The 26,048-nt window shown below is 48.2% G+C and overlaps 1 protein-coding gene across 5 annotated transcripts in view; it reads left to right on the top strand.

Annotated features, from left to right (window-relative positions):
- Positions 1–22,704, top strand: part of NRF1 (nuclear respiratory factor 1) — a 125,225-nt gene extending 102,521 nt beyond the window's left edge. For 4 of the 5 annotated variants that reach the window (XM_053657069.1, XM_053657068.1, XM_053657070.1 and 1 more), the window contains exon 11: positions 20,741–22,704. In XM_053657069.1, coding sequence (XP_053513044.1) covers positions 20,741–20,904 — 164 coding nt within the window. In that variant the 3' untranslated portion in view covers positions 20,905–22,704. Of the gene's footprint in view, positions 1–6,132; positions 6,228–20,740 lie in introns of all 5 variants that reach the window. The other variant, XM_053657072.1, reaches the window with a different exon arrangement.
- The last annotated feature ends 3,344 nt before the right edge of the window (positions 22,705–26,048 follow it).

Genomic DNA, 26,048 nt, shown 5'->3' with positions numbered 1-26,048 from the left:
GCAGTGTCCTGTAGGACAGCAGTTCTCAAGTTAAAGATGGATGACCCATGCATAGCAGAAGTTCAAATTCCAGGTTCCCAAGGCAGACTCAACAGTCTCACACCCTGAAGACTTCCCCTTTTTTTCTGGGCCCTACCTCATCTCTACTCTAAAGGCAGTTACTCAAGCACCAGCATTACTTTATTTCATGTATGGTTTCCCTTTTTGAGTTGTAGTTGAATGAGTCTTTGATCTCTCAGGATGGAGCTTCATGGTTGGTTCAATGTAAAGATTTTCATAGGTGCCTTTCTTCCTTTTTGTTGAAATGAAGATATAATTACCTTGGGATGGGAAAAATCTCTGGATGAGTTCCTTTCTTTACTTCTTTTTCTTTTTCTTTTTTTTAACAGTTACTCCTTTCTTTTCCCTCCCTAACACACCTTCATGTAAGAAATCACACATTTTAAAATTGTCATTGGTTCCCTTTACTCTCCCATGCCCCGTAGCCTAGATGGAGCCCCTTGTGCTGACGGACTGCAGGACCACAGCTGGCAATGCTCACACAGGGGAGAAAAGCTCTTTGAGTAATGCCCACCTTCCACCCAACCTCGCCACCCACTGGTAGCGATCCTCAGGGGACCAGATCTACTGATCTTTTCTCTTCCTTTTTCCAGCAAAAATAATGAAAACTAAGAATTATGGTGGCACTTGGCCACCTCAGAAGTGCTTGTCTCTCTGAGACTTTATTGCAATTCATGCAGCTATCTTTTATTCCTAAAGCTAGATAGGAGAGAACAAAACAGTAACTGAAGTTCTTAGTTACCAACAAAATCAATGGTATCATCTCCTTGAACCGTTGTCCCATCCAGCCTCTTACCATGGCTGCTAAGATTTCATTTAGCCCTGGCTGGTGCGGCTCAGTGGAATGAGTGCCAGCCTGCAAACCAAAGGGTCACTGGTTTGATTCTCCGTCAGGGCACATGCCTGGGTTGCAGGCCAGGTCTCCAGTATGAGGCTCACAGGAGGCAACCACACATTGATGTTTCTCTCCCTCTCTTTCTCCCTCCCTTCTCCTCTCTCTAAAAATAAATTTAAAAGTAAAATCTTTTAAAAAATAAAATAAAATAATGAAGGTTTTATTTCTTTTTAGAGAGAGAGGAGAAAGATGGGGAGAGAAACATTGATTGGCTGCCTCTCGCACTCCAACTGGGAATAGAACCCATGACCTTTTGGTTCATAGGCCGGCACTCAGTCCACTGAGCCACACCAGCCAGGGCAGTAGTAGTATTTTTTTTTAATGGCTGACACTTTCTCAGGTTGTCACAAGAAAAAAGGAGTCACAGAATTTGCTGGGCCGTCGTTTGGTTGGTTGTTTGGCCCAGATTATAAAAATCCTGCTACATAGAATGTTAGTATTTTGAACTTTCAAAATACAGCGTTTTAAATTGTTAACCTAGTTAGGGTCATGTCTGTACTATTTTATAACTAATTTTGGGGAAAATTTTGGTTAATGTATTTTTTAAATCATTTTTTATTTTTCAATTACAGCTTATATACAGTATTATATTAGTTCCACTTGTACTCCACAGTGATTAGACATTACATAACTTACGAAGTGATCATCCTGATAAGTTTCATATCTGACACCATCCATAGTTACTGCGATATTGTTGACTGTATTGCCTATGCCATAGTTTACATGTACCATGAGTGTTCTGTAACTACCAATTTGTACATCTTAATCCGTTTATACAGTTTTCACCCGTCCCATCAATTGTCAGAATGTTCTCTGTATCTGTGAATCTGTTTCAGTTCTACTTGTTTATTTTGATTTTTAGATTCGCTTGTTAATAGATATGTATTTATTACCATTTTATTGTTCATGTTTTTAATCTTTTCCTTCTTCGTCTTCTTAAAGAAAAAGGCATTAAATCCTTTAACGTTTCACATTTTACTGGTTTGGTGGTAATGAACTCCTAGCTGGATATTCTAAAAGCTGCATGACTACTAAGCTGATCTTGGGCAAGCAAATTAATCTCTGTGAGCCTTAACTATAAAATCAGAATAATGATAGTTCTGTGCTCATAAGGTCATAGTGAGCATTAAAATAATTCCTACAAAGTGCTTAGCATAGTGCTGGTCACATAGATACATCGTAAACATTAAATTATTATTAGCTGTGAGCATAAATTTCTTCTCTGTCATTGTCCCAAATACTTCAGGTTGTACAGAGCAGGCAGTACAGTCTCAGGTCCTGCTTGCCTGTCTTTAGGACAGATCCAAGTACTTACCTTATGTGCAGGTAAAGGGTTTATGCTCAGAGGTGAATGCTGTAAAAATGGGATGAGGTCAGAAGCCCTTTCCATCGCCCTGAGTGAAGGAAATTGAAGGAGCCGTGATCGAAGGTGACATTGGTTAATGGCTCCTGCATTTGGTTATAGCTCGCCCATTGGGCAGGGACCGCTCTGCCCTCCAGCCGGCATCTGCAGTAGTTAGTGTGGCCTTTGTCACTCCTAATGGCATCATCTCTCTTCACATCTCACAACTGCATTGTATTTCAACTGCCATCGGGGAAGGGCGACTTTCTTCACTTTTCCTCATTATCACCACTGCCATCATCCGTTATTACTGACTTCATGTCCTCCTCTTCCAGCTCTTCTTTAAAAATAAGAGATGAAGTGCCAGTCTTCATTTTGATAAACTGTAGAATGCATCTCGCATTCTCTCTTTTTCTGTGTTCTTCATTCTCTGGACACATTAGTATATGGACTTGTTCCCAAAAGAGTGGAGATGGAAATGTTAAATTAATTTAGGAAATAATGTCAATGTAGCTTCTCCAAAAAGTGCATTAAATCACTTTTTGCCTCAGTAATTTTAATTAAAGTTGAAATAAATAAATGTATTAAAGATGTATTGTAAGAGTGCATTTTCAGTCATTGTAAAGCATAATAATAGCTTTAAAAGATGTTGTACTCTTTGATGCTATGATGATGCTATTTGTACCTTTAGTCCTGAGGTGATGAGCACACTGCCGCAGGACCTGAAGTGGGCAGCCCCTGAGCAACAGGGTTTTTTTGAGCATTGAGTCGCAGGCTGCAGGTTCCCCAGCAGCAGTGCCTGTGGCAGCTGTGGGTTTTTAGGCCACTCTCTGTAAAATAAATGGCCTTCTTTTCCACTAATTGGAAGGCCTTCAGGGAAGCTAAGACTCTAGGATGGTGTTAGGCCCTGCTAAGGCAGTGCCTGTTCTGTAAGAAAAGGCAAGTGAAGATTTGTCTGTGTTACAGCAGTTTCCCGGTTAGAATCATATGTCTTTTTTAAATGGAGAAGGTGGGAGTGTACTCAGAGCCCTGAAAAGATTACTTCATAAGACAGATAAGCTGAGGAGAGCTCTGAGTTGTGGCTCAGAAAGGAGAGGGGTAAGTACATGAACTAGGCCTGCGACTGGGGCTGACTGGGAAGCTGGGTCGTGCTGGGAAACTGTGGCGGTGGGGAACAGCCCCTCGGACGGGACGCTCCCCAAGGGCGCTCTGGGAAGCACGCTTTCTCTGCAGATGGGGTTTTCCCCACCTGAGCCAGCTGACTCTTCTCTAAGATGAACAGTTTTCATTCTGGGAAACGCTGTTAGATGTCAATGTAAGAAAATAACTTTCAATTTTGCTCTTTTTGCCTTTTGACTGTAAGTGTTGCGTATAAGATCTTCATATTTTTCTTTTTCCATTCTTTTTTTTTACTACCACCACTAGGCAAGCTCTTGGCATTATTTCACCTTCACCCAGTGAGTGGGACAGGGCTCATGAGCCCTGTGTCTGGAGGTCAATGTCATGATAAATCTTAGCAGGGGGAAATAAATGAATAGCATCAAAACACAAAGTCTAAAGGCGTGCTGTTCGATATAGTAGCTACTCACCTTGTGTGGTTACTTGAATTTAAATGCAGGTTAATTAAAAATAAATAAAACTTAAAATTCAGTCATTCAGGTTACACTAGCTACATTTCAAGTTTTCGGTAAACCATGGCCCAAGGCACTGAATTTTTAATTTAATTTTAATTTACTCACATTTAAATTTATATAGCCACAGGTAGCTAGTGGGCACTGTAAAAGAACACGTGGATACATTGCCCCGGTGGGTGTGGCTCAGTGGATTGAGCACCAGCCCTCAAACCGAGAGGTTGCTAGTTCGACTCCCGGTCATGGCATATGCCTGGGTTTCAGCCAGGTCCCCAGTTGGAAGCATGTGAGAGACAGCCTTTGATGTTTCCATCCTCTCTTTGTCCCTCCCTTCCCTGTCTCTAAAAATTATTAAATAAAACTTTAAAAAAAAGAATGCATAGATACAGAACATTTCCATTGTTGCAGAATTCTCTAAACTAAAGGCCATAGCAGAAGTACTGTGGTCTTCTGGCAGGTCATGCCCCCTTAGCACAACGGCAGACGATACAGATGCTCCGTGAGCCTTGCCACCCTGTGACCTTCTCAGCTCATGGACAGCATGGCTTTGCTTAAAAAAACAAACAAACAAAAAAAAAAAAAAACAATCACCCGACCATGTGACTGCAGTAATCCACAGCCAGTAAACAGCTGGGCGGCAGGGTAGCAAGAACTGGCCTATTTCCGTGCACCACAGAGTCCCCGGCAGGAAAGCCTGAGATGGGAGGCAGTGGCAACACCGACACCCACTTCTCAGTCTCTCTATTCCTGACACAGGCCATGTGCACATTTAGACTTACATTACATGCTTCACAAGTGCAGATTTCTCTTCCTGGACACACATATCTTCAGGCCTGGCTCTCTAACAGATTTATAGTGGCTCCCCCAAAAGATCAAACGTCCAGAGCTCCGTGGATCACAAGGCTGAAAGCAGCCATTGCTATCAGATTAATTCCAGATCTCACAGAGAAGCGTGGCTGCTTCTAAGAAATGGTAACATGGAGATGGGCAATGGGGCTCTCAGTCCTAGAATGCCCAAAGAGGTTCACAGCTCTCTGCCCCATGGTGTTACCCATCCAGCCCTTGCATGGCACTGAAGCTTGTCCTCCTTCCCTGTGTCCTTCATAATGACCTCTTGGGGTCCAAAATGCCTTCCAGAGGAGCTCCAAGAGGGAAGTGGCAGCTCTGTACTCCTCAGTCGTCCCCATCCAGGGAGGTATGTCAATGTTGCTAATCTGAGGAATAGCAGAGAATATTTAGTCCTCTTTAGTGCTGGGGGCATCGTGAGTATGCAGTAACTGTTAACTACTACTATTAGTATTAAAGACTCACACTGAATGGGAAAAGACTTAATATTCAGGGGGTTGCTTTTAGCACTTCTGGGGCACATTCTTAAGATCTGGTCCAGTAAGCCTCCATTTGGAGGGAGCAGGTAATGAATCACACACTAAGAACCCCACTTCAGAAAGCCTCTGTTACTGATGGAAGCATATTGTCCCTCAGGCATGCCAGGCAGACAAAACAGAGACTCGGTTCTCCCCATTACCAAGCCTTTCCTGTCACTCATCAGACGGAGCCCCGCAGCTGGGGGGCTTCCAGGTGTCAGTTCTTTGGTGCCCTTGTCTCCTGTGAAGATGTTGATCTGTAGATGCCTTCAAAAGGAGCAGGCCTCCTGAAAGTGCCATTATAGGTTTAGATTTATCTTTCTCTTTGCCAAGTCTGCATATCCGGAGGGAATGTGTCACCTCCCTATACCAGTATGGACTGGGGTGGCCTCAGGCATTTATGACACGTGTACCAGGAATTGCTAACCTAGGCACTGCTATTTGAAGACTTGAAGACTAGGGTGGGAAAGAGGGCCTTTTACAATGAAATGTTCAGCCGCTATACACAGGTCTCTATTCTTGGGAGTCATCTAAACTGTGGCCATGCCCCTCAGATACTGCTTTCCATGTTAAAGCCTCCAGAGTTGGCTCCACGGGGTCCGAAGGGAATTAGCACGTGTTATCAAGCCGCGCTGGGCCTCTCTTCCTCTCTTCCTTGGTCTAACTGTGCCAGATATTCTCAGTCTGAGGAAACTGCAGAGCCAGGGACATTCTGGGCAGACTCCCAAAAACATACCTGCCATCTGGCAGATGGATACCATTGACCATGGTCTCTTCTCCATCCCCCGCGTCTGCAAGGCCAAGTTACATGTTTCGTTATCTCATTCTCCTTCCCTTTAGGTCCCCAGATCTTTCTGAGTCTTTGTATTCGAAAGACAGATTCTGATCTTAGATGATTCCAGCTCCTTGTACAGAATCTTGGTGCCTCATTGCAGGTAATATTCTGTGAAGGGATGTTTTTTGTAACATATCAAATTCAGAGCCATAGGTGGACAAGTTTAATGGGAGTCATTTCTATTCAGTAACATAGATTGAAAAGTGGGTTTTAATTGAGCATGTAAAAAGGGGGATTAATCACTGCTTGCACAAGAACCAGAATTTCATCACAGGAAAAATTCTTGAGAATGAAGTTTTTAAGGGTCTTGGGTAAAGGGGACTTTCCTCTTTTTATTTACGTTTCTGCAAGGATTTTGAAGGAATGTCAGCGCTCTGTTATTAACTCTAATAGCTTGCACATCGCAGCCAGGATGGTTTGGGGCCCTCTGGCTCTCAGGTTACCTGTGTAAATACAGGGATTCACTTCCCAGATCTACCATTTGCTTAATAAAGAGCAAGTGTGCAGAACCCAGCAGCAGCAGCAGCAGCCTGGCAGAGCAGTAATCTGAACAGGATAAACATGCTTTCTTTTTGTGTGATGCTCTCTCTCCGTCCTCCTGCCAAGAGCAGGATATCAAATGAAGGGGAGGTTGCGGTTGGAGTCAGTAAAGTGAATGTCAAAGTGGCACCTGCTTCATTCAGCAGATCTGCTTTCCCGGGGCCTCCCACTGCACATCTGCTCCTGACAAAGCCGCTTTTCTCCTCCTCTTGGTCAGACCGAGAGCAGAAGCCCAGCAAAGGAGACATATTGGTTTGGCTTTGTCAACACAATTGCCTGTGACTTTGTAATTACACCAAACTTCATCATTAGAAAGGCCCCAATTTAGAGATTTACAGAGCCTGAATGGGGTTTTCGATGTGCAATTGATAAAGACATCTTTTCTGTTGGAAAGCTGGCAACTGGGTCTGAGAGTCACTGAAGGGTCTGTATGTGGAAACTGAGACCCTCCTCTGAGCGAGACTACAAAGGCCTTGCTATCAGATCGGCTCTCAGAGGCGCCCAGCAGTTCTGACTTGGCCCAGCCCAGCCTCTCCTTACAGCGCAGAGCTTCACGACGTATAGCTCTACTGTGTTATTCTCCATTGCTGATAAAGTTTCCCACCTAAGGGGTGGGACGAGGGTATTAAAATAAATTGATGGGGTAGGACAGCAAAGAAAAAAAAACCCTGTGATACAAATAAGGGAAATGCCAGGAAAATATATTTTAGGTGAACGCAGAGCGTCCGATTTCCGATTGAGTTTCATCTAAACAAAGGCCATTCTTACCACGTTCTACAGTGTATGTGCGACTGAAGCACATTTATGACGTGGCGTTGGCTCCCAGGAAGCTCTGGAGGTTAGAGCTGTCCTCTAGCTACTTAAACTTAAATGAATCAAAATGAAATAAAACGACAGATTCAGTTCCTCAGTCACGCGGCCACCACGTTGGCCAGCACACGGGGAACTTGCCCATCTTCACAGTGCGTTCTAGTGCGCAGGGTGGCTTCTGAGGCGGGTCTGGACCTCCTGAAGTGGCCTGAGGGCTTAAGTAAGCCTTGGAGCTTCCGTTTCAGCCTTGTTGGAGGAGGAAAGGGACTTTGCTTGAATGGTTTTGGAGCAACTCTTCCAGCCATATTAGACTGTGATCTTTATCTTTTTACCTTTATGTATTTTTTTCCTTCAAGAATCTCATGTCCTTTCCTACCCCTTGTATAATTTTAGGAATGTCTGCTTTCTGCTGCCCTGCTCCCCAGCCTCCCCTTCCTTAAGATTCCACCACCCTGCTGTTTGACTAAAGAGTTCTTTTCTCATTAAAGAGTGCTTCTGGCTAACAAGAGGGCATGTGAGCACATAGGCGCCAAGAGTGCAGATGTGAATTGTTCATTTTGTGGACGGCACGGAGCACGGACGACACTCCTGGGGAGGATCACTGAGCTGGTGGCGCACCTTCCACTGTCGGCAACTCGGGGACCACGGGCGAGACCTTCGTCTGGCTTCCTCTGTTTGCCCCCCCAGCAGCTACTGTGTGGTTGCTTTGACTACCTGTATGAACCTGAACCTGTCTTTCTCCAAAGAACCTGTACGGAGTAACACTACCTCAGATTTAGATACTGTCTCTTTTTTTTAAAGACTTTATTTATTTATTTTTAGAGGGGAAGGGAAGGAGATAGGGAGAGAAATATCAATGTATGGTTGCCTCTCAAGTGTCCCCTGCTGGGAACTGGCCTGCAACCCAGGCACGTGCCCTGACTGGGAATCAAACTGCAATACTTAGATACTGTCTTTTATCTCAGGATCTTAAATCATGTAAAGTCACAGCAGCCCTATGAAACAGAAATGGCCTGTTGGTCCTGTAAATAGAAATACAGTCAACTCTTTGTTGCCACTTATAGGCTATCTGTCATGCAGATTACTTGTGACACATTTTAAATCCTTGGACAGTTTCTCTAAGCGGGCCAGCGAAAGCCTGGACCAACTGCTTCACCCCCACCCAGCTGCTGAGTACTTAAGGAATACAAACGGGTTTTCATATTAGCTTAAGGAAGACGTAATCAGGAAAGTAAGTCTGCTACAAGAAAAGCACCTCATAAATTCCTGTTGAGAGGTGATATGGGAGAAATGAACCATCCTCCCTTCGGCTTGAATAAGAGCTGACTGTAAGACCTACTTTCACAAACACGCAGGCCCGTAGCGCTCGGTGCACTGACCTGTTCACTGCAGGGTCTGTACGACCTCCGCGGGCAGGTGACACTCTGGCCTGGAGCGTTTCCGCAGTTCTGTGCTGTTGTCAGGCTTCTGTGTGGCGGGCGGTGCCCACCGTGAGCAGCGCTGAGCGTGCCGTCGGGGCCGTCTTTAGAGAAAGAAGGAAGCAGCCAGAGGGCAGATAAACCGAGAGGCTGCCCTTCCAGGTGCTACGTCCTGCCTGTCACCTAATAGCTTTAGTAACCACTGACGGTTTTGTATAGGTCCATTATTTCACTAAGAGTTACAAAATGGTGATTTCTCTAGTGGTATTCCTTCTGCCTCTTTTAGCTAGAATTCTTTTATAAAGAACTTTTCCCACCCTGATACGGTGGCTCAGTTGGTTGGGCGTCATACTGCAAAGTGAAAGATAGCCAGTTTGCCTCCAGGTTGGGGCACATGCCTGGGTTGTAGGTTCGGTACCCGGTGGGGTGGTGCATATAAGAGGCAGCCAATCGATGTTTCTCTCCTCTGTCTCCCTCCCCTCATGGTCCCCAAGGCCAGGAAGGGTTATCTAGCTGGCCAGTCAGCCCAGAAGTGGCCACTGTACACAGCACAGTAAACAAGCTGGGGCAGGGGTTAATGACATGGACCCAGAGGAATGGATTCAAGTCTCCATTTTGTTAGTCTGACCAGTTGATTCTGCTTCCTGATTGTGAGACTGTTCTTTCCTCTTCATATCTAGTCCTTTTTGTTATCAGCTGAGTTCCTGCGGCATCCCTCTGGGGGCTTTGTTACTCAAGTCTTATCACCTTTAAATCTCTTCCCCACCTTGCAGGCTAAGTGACATATACATCTTTGAATGAGTTTCATTTCTGTGAGGTGAGTAAGTTCTGGAGACCTAGTAATATACAGCATGAAGGCTACAGTTAATAGTACTGTATTGTCTTGAAATTTACTGAAAGGGTAGATCTTAATTGTCTTCACCACACACACAAAGGAGAAAGAATAGAAATTGTGACTATGTGAGGTGATGAATATGCTAATTAGTTTGATTGTGGTGATTATTTCACAGTATATACATATATGAAAAACATTAGGTACACATACATGTATATATAGAGACACATATACCAAAACATAAACAGCTTGCACTAATACAGTCCAGATGGAAAAGCAGGATAAATACTTGATCAAAATGCAGCTTTTTCAAAATAGAGTTCTTTCTCTGTGAAGATCAAACCCTAGAACTTGTCAGGTTTAGTCCCACATCCAGTCAGCAGTCTGCAGGGTCTCCTAAAGCGAATTTAATTCTGCCCTTGTGGGCTCTTAGGCAGTTCAGTGTTTTTTGTTTTCCGAATGATACTCCACAGATGGTGCCGTGTGAAGGTTGGAGAAACCAGGACATCTTTGGAAGCTTCTTTGCTTTAGTCTAACCCTGTTTAGATGGAAGAGGGAGGGGCTCCATGCTGGGCACATGGGGGTGGGGGAAATATTCCTTGTACTAATCTTGCTCCTTTTGTACCCATCTGAAATTTTCTACAGTAATAAATTTGAATATAAAACCAGAAAAATGAATCTCAGGTCCCAAGTCTGGGTGATTCCCGATCGGGCCTCGTACTCATTTCTGTGCTGTCAGCTCGGCTTCAGAACTTTCTCCTGAGGTTTCCATCATTCGGCTCCACTCTCTGGTTAAGAACACCGGCGCCTCACATGTCACCCATACCTGCCCCTGGTACAGACTTTGGACACTTATACTTCAGTGTTGTCTCACCCTTCTCCTCAGTGATTTCTTCTGCAAATTTACTGTGCGGTGCCCTTCTCTGTACTGTTGATCTGAGCCCATACATGTTCCACAAGCTTTGGGCGAACGCTTTTCTCTCCTGCCATTTCAGTTTAAAGTGCTCGCAGTCAGATCCACAGGCCTTGGAGTCAGCTGGTTCAGCCCCACGCTGGGAGCCCTGTCTGCAGGGTAATAAACCCTGGTGCTTCCGAACAAAACCTCAAGCACAAAAACTGAAGCACAAAACCTCAGTTTCATTAGTGTTCCTGGGTGCTCCAGTAATTTCAAGAGGAAATCATGAAATGATCTCCAAAAGATGTTTCGAAATACATTTATTAATAAGAATGAATTCATTTCGAACATCTGGCTTATAGGATGGGGGCAAGAGAAGTTTCCTGGTGGTCTGCAAAATCAGGCAAAGGACATAGGGACACGGGCCTACCCAGAGAGAGGCACTGCTGTGAAAGTAATTCCAGAAGGTATTTTTCCGAGTGCGGCTTGAGATTGTGTAGCAGTTTGTGGAGAGAACTGTGGATGCTGAGACGTGCCTGTTACACTGAGGGACCTGTGAGGCTGCTCTTGGCTTCATGAGAATATTTGGTGCTTGCCAGATGTAATACATATTTTAATCCATAAATCCCTTAAATGCACCCAAAAGCCATGGACTTAGAAAACACGGAAAAGGAAGATTAAATGTCCCAGAAGCAGCCAATATAACAGAGACAGAACCACTAGGAGAGAAAGGCTTTTTCTGTCTCCCCTTGTCTCACCCCCACAGGGTTACCTGGACCTCTGTTCATTTGATGTCCACATTCTCTTCATGACCTCTTTCTCTTGCCCCGTGTCTGTCCCCTTTCCATCTGGCCCTTGTTTGTCACGCTCAGCCTCTTTACCTGCCGCCCGCGCACCGGGCTGGCTCCTTTCCCTGGCTTCCTTTCCTGGTCTCCATGTCTGTGCTAGCGCCTACCTTGCCGGTCCTTTCATGTACCACTGCTTTTCCTTCACTGTCATTTACGGTGTAAATGTTTTTTCAAACCTGCAGGTGACATTTTTAAAAAGACTTCCCTCCTGCCTGTCATGCTAAAAACACCTGTTGGTACCTTTGATGGCGCTTTAAAAACTCCAGAAGTTACTTCGGTAGTAACAATACATGCCTTCATTCATTTCTTTCTTACTTAGTCCGTTCTTCCCAGTCACGGTCCTCTGGTTCTCCACATAAGCCGATGTATTCAGTTTTCATGTCCATAAACCATGGAAGGCATTACATTGTAAATTTTAAAACCTTTTGGTTTTAAGAATTATTTCTCTTCTACCTTTAGTTGATAATTTACTTGTCTAGCTCTCTATTTTTCCTCTCACAATCATCAATATTTTTCTTCCAACTTAAAGATATTTCCGTGACCAACTTGGAAGGCCTTTGGGCTGCAAGATTCAGTTACAGCAAACAACAATTCCCAAAGGCTCCCAGACTGCGAGGGCAGATGAAAGGCCCATTCTTCCGCGGCCGTCTGTCCTGCTCTGTCTTGTCGCCCTGTGCTGGGGGGAGGGCGGCCTGTGGTTCCGGGTGACCCCGGCCACGCCTGCAGCTCTGCCGGGCTCGGGCCTGTGTTACTAGTTTCTGGCAGGGTTTGAAATTTGTCAGGGTGATGACATCATGTCATACTGTCCCTGATCATATATTTAATATTCTTAACATCGATTAGTGGTTTGGTCTGGATTATTGACCTACCAGTGCCCCGAATCGGCAGCTATTTCACACGCAGTGATGCCGTTCCGGTGCCAGTTCTGACCAGCTCTGCACTTCAGAGAGGAAGCTGCCCGCCAGCCCATCTGCCTTGATTTCATGGCTTTTATCTCTAATCTTTACATCTTTGGAGGCCTTTGGGGAATGATGTGCTTCCTGCAGCAGCAAGTCGCTGCTGCTGGGGGATCTGTGCCGTCTCTGCTTTCCTTTCTGTTTCCTGAGGACGTTAGTCCAGCATCTGTGACCTCAACCAGATTCGTCAGGCCTCTTAACTCAAAGTCATCTTTGAAGAGCAGCCGACATTTCTGGGTGCCTGCTGCATGCCAGGCAGGGTGCCAGGCTCTACCTCAGCCGGCACATGCAGTCCTCAGCACCTCTGAAATAAGTAATTACTGTTTTACGTACGGGGAGAGTGAGTCTCACAAGCCGTTAGGGGGCAGAGCCAGGGGCCACGGAGGTCTTTCCAGCCAGGAAGCCTCTAATGGAAATAAAACCGCCTATTGTACCATCACATAAAATGCACCTGGACAACCACACAGCATTTGGCTGCACGGCCTTAAGGATGCTGTGGAGCTCAGTGAGTTAGAACGTCATCTCAACAGGCCAAGGTTGCGGGTTTGATCCCCAGTCAGGGCACATGCAAAAATCAACCAAGGACACATAAATTTATAAGTGCAACAACAACTCGGTATTTCTCTCTCTCAAATCAATTTTAAAAGGCAGGGGGAAGAGAGCCATTTTTCTAAAAGAAATAAAATTATGCTGAAATCCCGCTTCATTTGGGAGCCGAGTGAAAAGCTTCAAGACTTTTCTGTCTGTAGAGGCCAAAGCTGTCAGAAATGTGATCAAGTTTCTAAAATTTGTGAAGAATGTGATCAGTTCGTATACTCAAGTATTAAGCATCTGCTATGTTCAAGTTGTTCAGTATTCGAACACACTGTCTTGCCAACAGTCTAAGTTAGCAGATTTACACAGAGAAAAACAGTAACTACTTGGAAACAGGTTAGCACAGAGCTGTTGCCAGACGAGTGGTGGAGGCAGTGAGATCACAGGAAGGAGAGAGCCTAGTGGACTGTCCCACCTCGAGTAACTCGGCGAAAGGTGTAGAGAACGTTAGAACAGGACCTCAGGTGGGCAGGAGACGAGTCTAGGCTGAGGAGTCCGTCGGAGCAACCCACGTGGTGCGGAGAAGGGGCACCGAGGAGACAGTGTGGCTGTAATGAAGGGGTAGTATGGGTGTTTGTGGAAAAGGCTGGCGTAATCCCTCAACTATTAGCTATTTGGACTTTATTTTTTCCTTAGTAGAGAGCCACCAACAGTGTGTGTGTGTGTGTGTGTGTGTGTGTGTGTGTGTGTTCCCTCATACAGCAGGTAAGTGATGAAACGCATCACCTTAGACATGTCAGGAATAGAGGAGATCAGCTCATGGATGATAAATCCCCAGTGTGCAAGGCTGTGGACCCTCTGAGTCACTCTCCTTGGTGCCCACGGTGTACCACAAAGCCTCCCCTGGTGCCACCTTCGGAGACAGACCACCGTAAAAACCCACGGCCTCCTGTCCCAGATAAAAGAGCCAAGCCCCTCAGCATGAGCAGATGGTCTGCGTTTTCAGAACGTGTCCCCACATCCGTCCCCTGGTGCGGAAATTTTAGACGCCCCCTCTGACTGCTAGACTGCAGTGGAGCAATGGCTGGCGCAGGGTGGTCGCAGAGGAAGCTGAGAGAAGTCCAGGCAGGAGCTGCTGAGGGGGTGTGTCTAGGGCGGCAGCAGGGAACGTGGTTGAACTCGAGTCTGTATCTGAAGGGAGCATGGACTGGGTTTGCTGGTGTATTGTATGTGACATCAAAGATGACTTGCCTTCCACATTTTTGGCCTGAGCAACTGGAAGGACGTACTTGCCACTTACTGAGGTGGGAGAAGAGGGGGAGGAGTGCGTTTGACCATTTGGGTTCAAGAATGATACCCAACTGGCAGAAAAGTAGAGCCGGCCCAGGCCAGGCCTCATTGTCTTTGACTGGAAACTCAGTCCCTGAGCCAGCAGTTCTCTAGCAAATTTGGCCTGATGCTGTTTGACAAGGAAGTCCTTGCCCTGGGTGGGACCTGGAGTTCCCGAGTCACCTTTGGCCTCTTTTTCCACTTTGGCCAGTTCTGTAAACCTTCGAGAGATGCTGGTTTACTGCTGGAGAGGAGGGGCAGCAGTGAGCCAGCAGGGTAGTGCCCCCCTCCCAGGTCCCTGCTGGCCACCCTGGTCGGCCGCCCTGGCTGATGGCAGGGCACTCTGGTGAGTGGACAGACCCCAGGAGCAACAATGACTCAGTCTCTCTCGGTCTCTATGTTTTTGCCTTGTTATTTTTTAAAAGATTTTATTCATCTTTAGAGGTGGGAGGGAAGGAAAGGAGAGGGAGAGAAACATCATTGTATGGTTGCCTCTGTTACTTTTGAGTTTAAAGGGGAAAAAGGGGGATTGGATTTACTTAATGAACTGTGAGGTTTCGTAGCTTTGAAGGTTCGGGTTCTAGAAATTGGGGGACTTCTGAGTATGTGCCTTTATGATGACGAGCTTGCCTGCTATCCATGAAAGGAAAGAGCGCCTGCCCTCCTGCTTCTCCGGGCCTCGGTGGCAACCAGACGATATGCAGCGCGTCTGCAGACTTTGAAAGGTGTTCTGCAAATGTAGGGTCTTACTGCAAAAGAGTCTTCTTCCTACCGGGACTGTGTACAGGGTCTCTCTGACAAATAAAGAGGAGAACCTCAAGCCCTTAAAGTAGCATGTGAAGGGCTTCCTGTTGCTTAAGCAATTGAAATGACCCAGAATACAAGCTTAGATTAACATACGCCTTCTAGATTAGGGCTAATCAGGGACAGGCCGAGCAGATGCGGGGACAGTCCCAGCCTGATTACTGTACCTCAGCATTTAATCATCTCTCTCCAAGGGCAGCCGGCCAGCTTAGTACATGCTGGGTTTCCAGGCTTCCAGTCCACTCCCCCTTTGCTCGCCACGGACACAAAGGCAGCTATAGGTCAGAGACACTGAGACGATTTAATCTAATCCGTGTCCAAATGGCTGTGGGGGTGGGGGGAGCAAGAAAGAGAAGAGAGAGATTGATTCTAAAATCCCCACAGTGGAATGGCAATGCATTTATTTAAGGTAGAGATAGCCTGAAACTGCCTGTAGAATATAAGGGAATTGGGATATTTAAGGCATTTGAAGTTTTTAAATGAAATGACCCTGTAGGTAGAATTTCTCCCCCTGAAAACCTTTTCAGATCATGTAGTTGCTGTTACCAGTTACTCCCTCTTGAGACAGGTCTGTGTGGGAGTCGTTTCATCACCCAGTTGTAGAGGGCAAATTTATTCCTTCCCTGATTGTGAGGCAAAGTACAGAGGATGAAATCTTTAACAGTGGTTTTATTTGGATGGGTCCTGAATATAGGGGCTCTTATATTGCTGTTTTCTGTACTGGAAGCTCCCGTTCTAAAACAGCCTAATCACCCAACGACTCACTCAGTGCGATCACTCAATCCCTAGGACAGACGCCTGTGAATCTCAGAAGGCAGGTTTCATTCGTGGATGTCAAAAACATTTACTGAGCTCCTGCGGATGATGGCTAGAGGCTCAAAGGCGGAGACTCATCCCTCCCTTAAGGAGTTCACAGGCTCCTTGGAGACAAGACAGGCAAACAGCAATAACGAATAGTCCCATTGCCTCCATGGAGCCCAGTAAAAGGTGCTGTGGGAGCTCGGGAGATGAGGAGCCCAGACAAGAACAGGAGCCCAATTCCAGAAACAAGCCCAAGGCAGCTGTCCTTCCAGGAGCTAGTGATGGTGTGCGCACGTGGCGATGTGTGTTGAGGCCCCCAGTCAAATGGTGCGCCTGGCTGGAGGGTAAAGTGGGAGGGGATTCGCGGGTCCCCGGGCTGACTGTGAGCAACATGGGCACCTGCGGAGGGGTTCGGCCTTCCTGTCTCGGGGGCCCCGAGAACCAGCGAAGAATCGTAGAGGCTGCAAGGCGCGTGTGGCCCAGAGGTCCTCTGGGTAGAGCAGGGTCAGACAACGTGTATTTCTGCATTTGAACTTTCCTCAGTTTTATTCTAGGGCAAATCTTCCATGATACTAAAACCTGTTTGTTTTCTTAAGGTTTTATTTATTTGCTTCTAGAGAGGGGAAGAGAGGGAGAAAATCATTGATATGTGAGAGGATCTATTGGTTGGTGCCTTTTGCATGCCCCCAACTGGGGACCTGGCCTGCAATCCTGCCATGTGCCCTGACTGGGAATCGAACTGGCAACCTTTTGGTTCACAGGCTGGCACTCAGTCCACTGAGCCACACTAGCCAGGCATACTCAGACCTGTTTTAACAGTGTTGGACATGGACTTATATTATAGGAAACCAAATATGTCATAAACCAGAGTGAAAGAGATTTAACTTTGACGATTCTTCAGTTTCTCTCCACCCCAGCTCTAACCCAGAGTGGTTGCTCACAGTTAGGAAGAATCTCCCTGCTCCCAGCAGTCCCTGTATTTGTCAGGTGTGTGTCTTGTCCCTCACGTTTGGAGCTCTCAGAACTGAATCAAGACCAGAAGCAAGAGCAGTGAAATGAGGCCGATCCTTTGCTCCTGGTTTTACTTGCTGTCTGCCCGTGTGGGTTCTGTGGAGGACTGTACACTGGCTTTGCTACTGTGTGTTTTTGGTCAGTTCATTAACTTGGCCTGTTTGGACAGAAGAGAAGGTGAAAGCGGTTGTGGTCATGATACACTAGGGCGGCTAGAGGAGACGTCCTCACACAGGCTCAGCCCCGAACCTGGGTAGCGGCCAGGCCGTAGGGCCCAGCTCGAGTTGGTTGAGGTCAGCAATAGACTCCCTTGGCCTGTTGCCCTTGAGGCTGCCTCAGTGCCAGCTTCCAGCACATGTCGGTCCTCATACTATGGGGAATGGACCCTGAACCAGAGCCAGGCCTGGCCTTGAAGGAGCCCTCAAAAAGTGGGCAGGCCCGTCTACCTGCATTAACTGGGCCAAGCCAGACTGTGGACCACCCTGCTCAGATGAGGCCGCTTGGCTGGGGCTGGGATAGAGTAGGCCTCCAGGAGGAGGGCAGTGGAACCTGACCCAGGTTTGGGGGTGTTTTTTTTAAATCTATTTTTTGAAGTTTTTTTCCTTTTTTTAAATGTTATTTATTTATGTTTAGAGGGAAGGGAAGGAGAGTGGGAGAGAAATATCAGTGTTTGGTTGCTTCTCATGCGTCCCTTGCTGGGAACTGGCCTGCAACCCAGGTTTATACCCTGACTGGGAATCAAACCGTGGTTGTTTGGTTCGCAGGCCTGAGCTCAATCCACTGAGCTACACCAGCCAGGGCCCGAACTGGGTTTTAAAGGGGAAGGAATGGAGAGTGAGGAAATCCAGGTAGTGAGCAACTTGAGCAAAGGCCCAGAGAAAGGAGCGTGACCAAATGTTGGGGAGCTAAGGGCAGCTCAGGGTGGTTGGGAGACAGGCCGCTGACAGCCGGGGCAATGAGGCAGTGAAGGCAGAGCAGGGCACACTGTGAGGGGCCTGCACACCATGCCAAATGGGGGAGCTTCATGCATAGGCACCGGGAACCTTTTTAACAGTATGGAATTTGCAGAGTTTGAGATTAGGGGCATGGCGTGTCATAGAAAGATGATTGGGGGGCAGGTGGGGTGAACTGAAAGAGGAATTGACTAGAGACAGGTGAGCACCATTTGCAAAGGTCTGCATGAAAGACATTGAACCCCACGGCCCTCTGGAGCAGCGATGCTCAGCCTTTCCCATCTCACGGCACACGTGAGCTAACTGCTGCTCATCTGCAGCCCACCAAAAATGTGTTATGTTTTTTGCCAGTCTGACAAAAAGAGAAGTATAATTGTGATTCATTCACACTGGATGGCTAGTGTTGTGTTGGCTGCTGTCATTTCTTAATTTGACAATCTAAGGGGAAAGAGGTCAGTGCTCCTGGTGTAAGTCAGCTGGTGCACGTTTTAAAATTTGTGGCCACACACCTGTGTGCCATGGCACACCGGTTGAATATCGCCTCCTGGCCCCTTGGCCCGCTTTCCTCCCCAGTGTGCTGGCTTCCTCTCCTCTTTTTAGGCCCCAGCATCTTAAGTGAAAGGGATGGCGGGCTGTGCCTTCCACTCCTATGAACACACACCAGGGTGAACCCGGATTTCCAAAAAATGGCTGGGATCAAAACAAAGCGTGAAGCCTGTTTCATGCTGCATCATCAGATACTGTCTCTCGACAGGCAGCACCCCCAGAAAACAAGTTAGATCCAGTTTAACATTGTAAAGTAACATTCTATTTTATGTTTGATATTTTTGTGTTAGGAAATATTCTGAGAAAATATCCCTTTTTAAAATTAATGTTTAAACTCATCAAAGTGATGATGTCTGCTGTGCTGAGCAACTTTTCAGCCTGGAAGACGTGGTTTTTAGGTCCAGATACTCACTCACTGTGTCTGAGAGTTTCCCACCTTCCCTTTCTAGTCTCTGGAACTCTCACTGGAGGCAGGGCCTCTGAAGTCTCCTATTTCCTCTCCTGCTTCCCATCTTTTACCTTCTGTACTCTTTGGAAGATTTCTTTGACTTTATCTTTATATATTTTTTCGGAATGTATTGCATCTATTTGATTTTTTTACTTAAAATTTTTCTCATATTCCCTTTAAACAAAAGAATCTCTTTTATATTTATTTATTTATTTATGTTTAGAGAGGGGGGAGGGAAGGAGAAGGTGGGGGAGAAACATCTGTCGGTTGCCTCTCACAGGCCCCCACGTGGCCAGGGGCCTGGCCCTCAACCCAGGCAGGTGCCCTGAGCGGGAATGGAATCAGCGACCCTTCAGTTTTGCAAGATGACACCCAGCCCACTGAGCCACACGAGTCAGGGCAAGCATTTCTTTTTTATGCAGTAAATCTCTTCTCTCTTTGAAGACACTGGAGTTTGGGACACTTGTTTTTGTTTTCTTCCGCTCCCCACGTTCTCTCTGCCATCTCTACATTCCTTAAGAGGGAGGCGTGAAGTGCCGATTGTCCGGATGTGCCGGGCAGAGCGAGGTGACCAGTGGTCCTCGGGCAGTACTGGGATGGCAGGCCAGGTTTTCATTGTCTCTTCTCCCCCACCACCACCCGCCCGCCCAGCACCACTGTCGGTCCTGTCACGGGCCTCTCCCGGTCATTTTGTCCACACGGCGGGCGGGCCTTGTGGCCTCTTCCCCTCTCCCTGCAGGGGTGAGGCCTCCAGGCCCTGGGCCCCCCAGGTTGCTGTTCTCACTTCTCTGACAAAGGAGAAGCGTCAGCCTTTGCTTTGTGTCCTCCAGAAACACGATGATGCCCACATTTATGCACGTCTGTCCCCCTTCACTATAATTTAGTTCTAGAAGGAAGAGGAAAGAGTTTGGTGCATACATTTATTCTGTCTTATTTAATAGGAATTCTTTTTAAAATGTCATATGAAATTATCGACTTTCTCTTCTTCGGAAAGACTGCCCTTTTCTGAGATTATGTGCTTCTTCCTTCCCTTGTGTTAAGCCGTCCTTTCTGCTGTGAAGTAATAGTGATATTAGGAGGTAGTTAAGCATCTTTTTATTTTTTTACGTTGACCCCAAAATGTATTTTAAAATTTTACTGGTCTGTGAAATCTAAAATCATAAAACTAAGAATCTAGGGTTTGGGTTTTCTTTAAAGATTTTATTTATTTATCTTTAGAGGGGAAGAGAAGAAGAGAAATATCAATGTATGGTTGCTTCTCGTGAGTCCCCTGTTGGGAACTGGCCTGCAACCCAGGCATGTGCCCTGACTGGGAATCGAACTGCGATCATGTGGTTCGCAGGCCTGCGCTCAATCCACTGAGCTACACCAGCCAGGGCTTTTATATAAGCCGACTCTGAATGGAGTGGCAGGGGCCAGAAGGCAGGACAGGGTGGAGGGAGATGTTTTCTCAAGCTGAGAGAAACTTGAACATAGGCAGGCGGAGGGTCGAAGAAGTCAGTGTAGCAGAGTATCAAAGGCAGTGATGTGGTCTCTCCTACAGGAGGAAGAGGTGGCCAGAGGGTGGGCTTGTGGCGGGTTATTCATACCTGATGGGCTCTGCCTCATGAAGCTGGAGGGCAAGCAGGGTTCTCTCTCGGCAGGTTGGGGAGGCCCCGCTCAGAGGCATGTTCCCATAGTTTCTCCTAACTTTTCTTTCCTGGTAGTCTGTTTGAAAGAATTAAAGTGGGTGGGACGGGTGTCTCTGTGCCTGGGCAGTGGGGGTGCAGCTGCCCGAGGCTGCAGAGATGCAGAGATTCCCCGGGCCTGCAGCCGGCTGCCCTGTCCCGCCAGCACCCGGAAGCTGGCCTGGTCTCCACCAACGGCCTCCCCTTTGTCTCCCCAGGACTGGTCCAGATCCCCGTGAGCATGTACCAGACCGTGGTGACCAGCCTCGCCCAAGGCAACGGGCCGGTGCAGGTGGCCATGGCCCCTGTGGCCACCAGGATATCAGACAGCACGGTCACCATGGACGGCCAGGCTGTGGAGGTGGTGACGTTGGAACAGTGACGTGCGGCCCCATCGTGGCCTCGTTTTCTAGTCTACTTCAGAAATTTTTACACGTTTGCAGAGGTGCAATCAAATGGAATTAAGTCTCTCGACTTTAGAAGAAAGTATTGTTAACCCTTTTTTTAAAAAGGAAGAAAGCGGATTTTGGAATTGCATTTTTTAAAGCACCACTCTTGATTTCCTGGGATTGGTGGAGAAAGATACTGCGTGGTCAATTTCACTGTCCCCAAAAAGCCAAATTGTGGCAGGACTTCTTTCTGCGAAAAATGTGTATACTTAATGTGTGTGTATGTGTGAGTGTGAATATATGTATATGTGTACATACAGATATACACATTTACATATATATAAAATATATATATGTGTATATATATATATATATGTATGTATATGTATGAAACCCGCATGGAATGATCTGTATGAAATTAAGGTGCGCTGTGGAAAAAAATAATTCACCCAGTTTAGTGGGTGTAGGGTACGTGGCCAGACACAGTCACCTGATTTTTCTTCATACCAGGGTCATGCGTTGAGCTACTGACAAACTCAGGTGGAGGTGACCATGGCCTTCACCAAAGCTGCCTCCAAGTGGCCACCCAGAACTCTCCCTGCTGGACTCACCTGAGGAAGGACGTTCCAGAACGGGCAGGGTCCAGCAGTTGTGCTCGGAAGGTCCAGGGGCCGCGTGGTCCGGCAGCCGAGGCGCTCCTCGGGCCGGCCCAGGTGCTGACCTTGCCGCAGGCGGGTGCGTGTCTTTACCGCTCCCAGGACGGGGCAGGAGAGTTTCCTCAGCCTCCCTTCTCCTCCCCTTCCCAGGAAACCTTCTTGATCTCGTGACTGTTAAAACACTGCTTTGGTTTTAAGTCAGTCCTAAATTGGTCATACATATGAACTGAAGGTAACAGAAGTATTAAGGGTTTGAGGAGTGTGTGCGCTGTGTGCTTGTGGGGAGAGAATGGGAGGGGGAGTGGGAGGGGGCGAAAGGGGGAAGGAAGGAGGGAGAGAGAGACCTTCAAAGACCAGGGTACAGCAGTGGGGGCAATTTTCTCCTTCCTGTAACTTTCTGTAGCTTTACAGAGAGGAGACTGGAACCGACAGGGCACCTGGCTCAGGAGGGTGGGCCACCGCCCTGGGGACGAGGGGGCGCAAGAAGAGAAGAGGACCGCGGTGTTTCCTGAGCTCCGGGACCAGGCCCTGTCAGAAGGTGGGCCAGGCCCACGCAGCCGCCTCCTCACGGCGCCCAGCGCCCGGGCCTTCTGTGTAACTAACTGTTAGTCTGTGACTGCTCGGCCGCCGGCTCTGAGTCTCCAGTGGCTAAACCCACCGACTTTCCGACAGGCCAGATCTCTGCTCCTTGAGCACAGGGACAAGTCCTCCTCCCTCCTGGGGCCCCGAGTGTGATAGTGTATTTAATGTTTTTTTAATGCAACATTAAAAGATTATTCACGTCTTGCTCAGCCTTTCAGAAAAGTTTCTGATTCTTGTATTTGCTTGTTTTATATAAAATTACCCAATGTTCTTTGTATGTTTTTTTCTGTAAGTAATGGGGGGAGGGAAGGGAAATTTACATATAAACAGTCCTAGTTCTACAATTTGTTATTTTTTTAATTATTATTTTTTATTGTCATTGTGAAGCTGTCCAGGGACTCTAAAGTCCTTGTTCCTTTGTGGTGAAATAACCTCCTAATAGTTTGAGAAATTGCCAAGAAGAAGATAAACGAAACCCAAGTAGCAGAGCATGGATTCTGTGTTGTTTTCCATTCTGTCTCTTACCACCTCATTCAATAAATAGTTACAAATGTGGCAACAGGAAGTGGAACTGTCCGTCTCTACAGGGGCACGTAGTCTCCAGGAACTCTTTTGGGGTGGCTTGTGCTTTGTAGAAGGTGTCTGTACGCCAGCCCGAGGTCTGTGAGCCTGGCCCCTGGCCGCGTGAAGCCCCGTGAGGGCGGGGCAGGGCGGGGCCTCCCACCCGCCCCCATCGCCAGAGCAGCCCCAGTAAGTCCGTTCCACGAAGTGCTCGCCTGGGAGGGGGATCTAGTTGGAAGAGCCCTAAAGGTGGAGTTCTTTCTCTAGGGGTTCATTGCATTCCACAGTAGAAGTCGGGTCGGGAGAGGGTCCTGTGCATCTGGGCTCCCCCACCGTGAGCGCTCAGTGCTGCGCTGTGGACCGCCTGTCCTTGAAGCAGAGGCCCCGAGCAGTAACTGCTTCCTTACGCCCCCCTGGGTTCCCAGCTCACCGCTTTCACATGGCGACCACCATCTTCACGGGCCCCATCATGCTCCCGCGTTCCCAACCTTGGCCACTGTGCCTCAGCCGGGACAGGTGCCTCCTGGGTACCCCCACCACCCCTTCTTTCTTTTTGTTGTTTCGGATGTTTGGGTCGCTGTCCAGCCGGTGGTGGTCGGAATCCTTGAATGGAGAAGGCCAAAGGGCTTTTCCTTGATGGCGGCGGCTCAGTAAAGCCGGTGCCACTGTTCTGCCTTCTCGCACGAACGGCGCACCGTTGCCTATTTGCACCGAAAGGATGGACCAGAGAACAAGGATTGATTACAGCCGAACCAGACGTTACTGCCACTGGCCACCTGCGGAGCAGCTGGGTCCTCCAGAGGACCTTCTTGTGGGGACAGTTTCTTTCTAGAGCCACCTTGCTATACATGGTCACGTCCTCCTGGCCTGGCAAGACCCAGATGCCTTTTCCGCAGACCGGCATTGAAACCTCTTCAGTGCGCCTGCTGGAGACCTGTGCGTCGTTACTGCTCAGGGCAGCCACAGGAGCTGCCAACTCGGCCACCCGCAGGGGCCAGGTAGGTAAAAAAGGCTGAGGAAAGTGGAAGGGATTCGGGCCTGCGAGGGACGGAGTGGCGGAGACGTGCAGAGTGGAGAGCGTCTGTCCACAGGAGGCAGCCTCTCCTGAGTGCCAGCAGGCCGTCCCAGAGCGAGAGGCATGCGGACCCCGAGCCCCGTCTTCGAGAATCTCCAGAGAAGCCCAGACTGGTGGGGCTCGGTTGGGTGTCACCCCACAAGGGGAAGGGGCTCAGATTCCATCCCCAGTCAGGGCCCGCGCCGGGGGTGCGGGTCAGCCCAGCGTGGGACATGGAGGAGAGGCAGCCAGTCAGTGTTTCCCACATCGCTGCTTCTCTCCCTCTCTGCCTCCCCCTCTCTCTAAAAGTTAATTCTACAAGTTTTCCAGAGAACCTGAGGACTACAGATTTATGTATGAATCACCTGATGTCATCAACAAATGAAAAACCCTTGACCTATTCTGCAAGCAAAATAAAACCCACCTGTAGAGCGATCTGGCTCGTGGGTCTGATTTGTTGTTCACAAACGCCTGCCATGTGCCGGGCGAATGGAGCATGGCAGCTGCCCTTGAGAAACAGGCCGAGAGGAGACATTCCTAGGAGCGGGTCGCTATAGCCTGGTACGATGAGATGCCATCTGAACCCAGTGCTGCAGCAGACTGAGTTCTGTCACCTCACTGTATCTCCGTGAGGGTGTTCTGCATGGAAGCAGCATGTCAGCCAGGCTGCGGACGAGAATCTGGTGTTCGGAGAAACCAAGGGGTTGGGCCGGGAGATTTGGGGCAGGGTTCAGATGTCTAACTCATACATCTGAAAAGACCTGTTGGCGATGCTGGTGACCGCTGGAGTCACCCGGATTCAGTGAGCCGAGGCCAACCAGGGGGGCAGGGGAGGAGCTGCTCGCATGCAGCTCAGGCTGCCAGTGCTGTGGACCTCGCTCAGACCCAGGCCAGGCTCATTTCCAGCAACGGCTGATGTGGAAGAGGGCCTGCCCCCCCTGCACTCACCTTCCCCCTCACTACTGCCCTCGAAGCCTCACCTGTGGGCGTGGTGGGACTCTGGTGTCGGCACCAAAACCCCTCCGGGAGGACACCGAGGCTAATTATTTGGAGCCGAGGCCATGTGTGGTGAGGAAGAAGAGCCCGCATTTTCCCTCTGACCTGCATCTCAGTGGGCCGTGGGCTGCCCTGGTCATCAGCCCAAGCCAGGCCGTGGCCTCAGCACAGCCGATGCTCAGATGCCAGAGTCGAGGGCACCCGCCAACGGGTGTCTGCCTGGCCTCTGCCATGTGCTCCAGGTGGGCGGCTCTTGGAGAAGACCCACTCGGGGTGGCGGAGGCAGCGCAGAGTGGGACTGACGTAAGGATGGGACTCTAGAAGAGCTGGAGAAAGGTTTTATTCCATCTGCCATTCCATTCCTGGTGCTGCTGGGCCCTTAAATGAGTCCCCAGCCCACTTTGAGTTTGAGTTTCTCCCTCCTGAAAACCACTGAGCTGTTACCAAACATTTGCCAACCATGTGTCTTGAAGTGTGTCTCTGCAGAGTTGAGGGGAAGGCACCATACTCATCAGCAGAGGCCAAACCAGGGTCCCCTGAGAACCTGGGGCTCACCCAGGGCCGTCTTGGAAGGCAGGGAGAGCCTGCACTCTCAGTCCTGTTCGGAGGCTTCGTAGCTTATTTAATATTTGGGAGCAAAAGCTGGCAACTGTCCCCAAATTCAATGCACTTGTAAATAAAGTTGTTGGTGCAACTTGGCTGAGTGTCAACTCAAATTTATTTTGAATTTATCTACTGGTTAAGAAACTAATCGCTATAACTACCAATTGCTAAATGGCTGCCCTGCACAGGACACTATGCAAAATGGCTTACGCCTTTATTTCTAATGGAGGTGAGCTCTCATTTTACAGGCGTGGGAGCTGGCAATTGCCCGAGGTAAATGCTGGGGTCAGACTCTAATATGTCTGTCTCTTGAAGCTCTGTTCTCTGCGCCAACTGCTCAAGGGGCAGGTGACACAACACGCTCCACGTCCAGATTCTCGTTTTTAAAATAACCTCCAGCTGAGTGCTAAGCTCAGCCCATGTGCAGCCTTTCCCAGAGGGTAAGTGTGCCATCCATGGTACTTTCCAGAACTTTGCACACCTTGGAGCAGCCTCCCAGTGGCTGGGCCTTTTGTGTTGTGTACACACAATCACACCCAGGAGTGTGCATACAGCAAGTGCTCAATACAGCTCATTGGAGGCAGGGGCCCTGCCTCCGCTGGGTAGCTCAGTTGGTTAGAGTGTGTCCTGATAATGCCAAGGTTACAGGTTTGATCCCCAGTCAGGGCACACACTAGAATCAATG

This window comes from Artibeus jamaicensis, unplaced genomic scaffold (genome assembly GCF_021234435.1).
Source record: "Artibeus jamaicensis isolate MK-2021 breed Jamaican fruit bat unplaced genomic scaffold, CSHL_Jam_final scaffold_3307, whole genome shotgun sequence".
Taxonomy (NCBI): Eukaryota; Metazoa; Chordata; class Mammalia; order Chiroptera; family Phyllostomidae; genus Artibeus; species Artibeus jamaicensis.
This window is presented reverse-complemented; position numbering and strand designations above follow the sequence as displayed.